Raw genomic sequence first — 4,810 nt, 5'->3', positions numbered from 1 at the left:
ATATTATATCGCTGTACAGGAAAGCATGTTCAGAAGACTAAAGTTTGCTCGTTTTGTTATGACAAAGAAGATTCACTAAAACTTAGATCCATTATACGGCCATTCTAATGGACAAAGACATAAAAGCACCTACTAAATCTGTCTCTTATACACATCTAGATGTGTATAAGAGACAGGTATAGTCGCAACCACCAATGTAGAAACAAGAAAATTAGAGAAGTACTAAAGGAAATATATTACAAATATTATTATCATTTGTAGAACTCTATATAAAACAATAGTGTAAAGGAAATGAAACAGTTATTGACAGATTAAATAATGTTTTTTTGAAAATCTGACAATAATAATATGAACATTAACGCTGACGGCTATGTCCATTGCTAATAATGTTATTTGTATTGATACTCACATGGAATAACATTTGCATATCTGTTTTTAGTTCTATTCTTGGCGTGTTTTGCAGCGGTCCAGGGATACAGGGGCGTGTTGCCAATGTCCTGTTATGAAGAAATTATCATTTAATCCAACCGCAGAAATAGCAAAAAAATTGATGACAAAAAGAATACATTTATGTATTTGTTTTATTCTATATTTCACTTTATTTAATCAGGGAGGAACGTTTCATATCTTTTTACAAGATTAGATCAGGTTTATCCTACTACATTTATTTTAGAAGATAAAGATGACGACACCAACACCAAAACCATCAAAATCATCATCATCTTCATTCTCATCATAATCATCATGATTGATAAAACGAGTACAAGAGTATAGAAAAAGTATAAACATACCTCAAATTCCTTTTCAAATCCGCTTTTTAAGCTACTGTTTTGTTTCTTCACGTAATCGTGCAGAAATGCTAATTCAATCGGTCTGTATTCCTGATTTTCTAAGTTTGTATTTCCATAAACAGGTTCAGAGTTCGCGTACATGTTTTCAGTTAAAGGAGCACCATCATCCTCATCATTCGGACTTTTCACATCTACTGCATTAGCATGACCCTCAACTGCAGGCATCAATTCATTTTCATTATAAATTAATAAAAGCAATGTACATACAATAATTTTGATTATGATGTTGATGATGAATTGAATATGACTATAACATTATTGATTATAAGATGCCTTTAACATGTTCTCCAATCAAGCTTTTCTTTAAACAACTTTGAAGTGTACTGTGCAATGGAAAATCATCTTGTATTTTTAAGACATTATGGGAACGGTTTAGACATGTTACAAATTAAAGTTAGTTGTTTTCATGTACAAAAACCATCTAACCTGAGTCGAAAACAACTTGTTTTTGAGCAACATCATGTCTAACAACTTCTTTGCTTGAATTACGGCGTCTACAAGCACAATCAAAAGCATTGTTTACATAAAAAAAAATATAACACACTGGTGAATTAAAAAGTGTTAGAGATTGACTTTGGGAAAGTTCTTGAAATAATTAGAAATGAATTATTTGTACACTCTAATTACCTTATCTACTGATATTATTAAATTTGTTATTGATTAACAGTATGGATACTATTAACAATATGGTTAAGCTAGAAACTAGTTTGTAAGGAATACATATGGTGTGTACTGTTAGATATATTTAAATATAAATATAATAAAGTCAAATAAAACAAAATGATAGATTGTGAAATATTAAATAACATGAAATAAAAACAATCATAAATAAAAATAATACACAATCACAGATTTTGAAAAATATCAATTTATTTTTTTAGCTCTAAGCCTTTCCCAATTATCAGGAAAGTGAATTGTATCAGAACCTGCCCTGCCCCCTTTTGTGTGATTTATTTTACAGGTAAATTGTGCTACATATTTGGCCAACTTTAATGGTATAGGTTGAGGATAGGTTCATAAACATACATTTTGTTGATTTAAGAGTTGGTATAATTTGCTTAATCATTTCATTGTAATTAAATTACTGCTAAAATTATTACCGTTTAACAAAAATCAAGACAAAAACAATCGCACCGGCTGCCACAGATAAACCTCCGATAACACCACCTACTATAGCACCTGGAAATAACATACAAATACAAAGCATTAAACCGATACCTGGTGTGGCCATTTATTGGATAGTAAATCACTAACAAATGAGTGTGTAATATCTAATAGTCATCATCTTAGTTTCTGAATTTAGTAAAAGTTTTGTTCCTCTAAATCTTAGATACCATTAATTAAGTACCTTTTTGTAAACTTTGTAATCAATATTATATGCATTTTATATGTATATTTATTATGAGTAATTATATATCATAAATTTGTTTACAGAATTCATTGATAGACAAATACATTTATTTGTAAACAAAAATTTATCCCCATTGAATTTGTAAAGGCAATACAACTATACTATAGTTGCAGATCTGTATGAGAAAAATAGGCAGGTAGTTCACAGTTTAATAATATTTGATGTGATATTTATTATAGGAGCTGCTTGTAAATTTATTTCTGACTAGAGGAATTTCAGAACTGTAATAGTGAAAACAACATTGTGATGAACAAACTTCATCATAATATTTTTGTTAATGTTGGCTGCAATCATTACTATCTTGTATTTGGTGGGCTATATTATATCGCTGTACAGGAAAGCATGTTCAGAAGACTAAAGTTTGCTCGTTTTGTTATGACAAAGAAGATTCACTAAAACTTAGATCCATTATACGGCCATTCTAATGGACAAAGACATAAAAGCACCTACTAAATTGCGTACCTTTGCCAGGGTTATCTGCATCGGTAGACACATAACCAGCATCTGAGAAATTACCGAAGCCTTTTTGAGTTCTGGCTGCAATCTACATATTTGAGAAAAAATAAATCAGAGTTACTACAGTAGGACAGAAGATGGGTATAGTCGATTTTCGACCCTAGTCAATTATTGAGCACACTTGCATATTTAGGCAGAGTTTATTTATTCTGGTTTATTCACATCAAATATATATGTCATAGCAGCACATAGCTGGAGAAATATTTACAAAATTCAACATTAAAAAGTGAAATTACTGTATATACTTTAGATATAAATAGTAAAAAACACTAAAATAACAATAAATATTATATAGAAAATTAAAATAGTACCAAATTAAAACTATTACAAAGCTATATTGGAAAATATAGTTACGATTATTAACCAAGTTTATTATGAATTGATTTTTCTCATTTAAATTAGTTTGAATGTTTTATTTATGATTATTTAAGTTGGTTATAATTATTTTATTTACAAATTTGAAATTTCATTATTAAAAAAAAGATATATCATTTATTTAGTAATTTAAAGATCAATGGGAAAGAGGATTTTTTAAAAGGTTCTGTACAGCAAAAATATTTGTTTATCTTCCCACTATTTCTCAGTGTTCTCTTATTTATTTCGCCTCTCTGTATTCTAATAGTGTTTGGAACAATATAATTTAGGATTTTACAAATTCCATTAGGAGTTCATCTCTTTTCTCATCTAATTGAGTAAAATTTTAAAGCACATGCATTGGTCTTCATGCATAATCGATCTTCGGTTTGCAAACTCAGTGGAAGACCTAATACTTATTATTTTTAAAAATTATTTGGTTATTCTTACTGTTAATTTAACTAATATATTTTAATGATAATGATCTATGGCTAAAATCTACTTTGTTGTTGCAGATTGTTTCTACTACTTTTTGTTATCTGTATTTTTATTGTATACAATAATTCTATTATCTTTTATTATCTAATTATTTGTTTTCTACAAAAAATGCACTCTTTTTATAATTATAATGTAATGGCATCCATATTATAACTGCGCATATTTCAAATGCTATAAACACAGTAATATAACACTAGTCAGATAACCTCAGGGATTTAAAACAAACCAGTCTGTAAAACTGTACCAAAATAATTATCATCAAAGTCTTCAGCTCACGAAGTGAACATAATTCCATATTTCAGCTTAATTGAGGAAAAAATAATGTATTTTACGAAGGCTTTCACGGTCATGTGTGTTGTTTACTGGAACAAATTGGTGTATTTCCTCATACCGTGATGTTTATACACTAGTGGGTAAGCGAGCGCACCCTCTAGTAATTCAATAATAATTGTACAATATAAATTTATACTGATGCTTGTTTATGCTCCCAACAAGGTTAAACTAGAAACTAGCTTGTAAAAAATCATAGTAAATAATAAATATTTAAAGTAGGTTTGCAGTGCAACACTGCACAACAAATAAAGAATAACAGGCCTACAGTGCTCTAATAGGAATTATTGATGTTAAGAAAATATGACCTTTAATAGACCCTGTTTATTTGCGCCTTATAAATCAATGTATTATTACTATTACCATTATTACTATTACCATTATTATTATTATTATTAATATTATTATTATTAATTTTTTTTTCGGTTGTCATTTGTATGAAGGAATGTCTCTGTAGAGATTCCAAGCTGCAGCCACTCGCTAACAAGGCAAGTGCTATACCGCTAGACCACAAATACCTAATTCGGTATAGGCCAGATGTAATCGCCACACATTTTCTCTCATGTAACTGATACGCTCGGACTGAATATCGAAGCCAAGATTTAGATAGGAAATGATATTTAAATTAGGTTTGCTGTGTAGACTTACAGCCCACTTATTGACCATGAAGTTGATTTTCCGTTGGCAGCAGTTGGCAATCAATCATTATCAAGGAATTGGAAAAACAAAAAAACAAAAAACAAAAAAAAAAACAAAAAAAAAACACATAAGCTCTGATAAAAATTAAAAACAACAAAGGAACTATCATCAATAAACAGGACAAAGAAAATGGAGTAATCGTGATGAACAG

The 4,810-nt window shown here is 29.3% G+C and overlaps 1 protein-coding gene across 1 annotated transcript in view; it reads right to left on the bottom strand.

Annotated features, from left to right (window-relative positions):
* Positions 1 to 389: 389 nt before the first annotated feature.
* LOC117110848 (tyrosine-protein kinase receptor Tie-1-like) overlaps positions 390 to 4,810 on the bottom strand; it is a 21,515-nt gene continuing 17,094 nt past the window's right edge. The window contains exons 11-15 of the mRNA XM_033253679.1: positions 2,725 to 2,806; positions 1,952 to 2,030; positions 1,278 to 1,345; positions 792 to 1,027; positions 390 to 497 (exon numbers count right to left, since the gene is read on the bottom strand). Coding sequence (XP_033109570.1) covers positions 390 to 497; positions 792 to 1,027; positions 1,278 to 1,345; positions 1,952 to 2,030; positions 2,725 to 2,806 — 573 coding nt within the window. The remainder of the gene's footprint in view (positions 498 to 791; positions 1,028 to 1,277; positions 1,346 to 1,951; positions 2,031 to 2,724; positions 2,807 to 4,810) is intronic.

This window comes from Anneissia japonica, unplaced genomic scaffold, assembly GCF_011630105.1.
Source record: "Anneissia japonica isolate Jap-2015-1 unplaced genomic scaffold, ASM1163010v1 scaffold3669_len183718_cov122, whole genome shotgun sequence".
Lineage (NCBI taxonomy): Eukaryota > Metazoa > Echinodermata > Crinoidea > Comatulida > Comatulidae > Anneissia > Anneissia japonica.
Note: the sequence above shows the minus strand (reverse complement) of the source record. Positions and strands in the feature narration are given on the sequence as shown.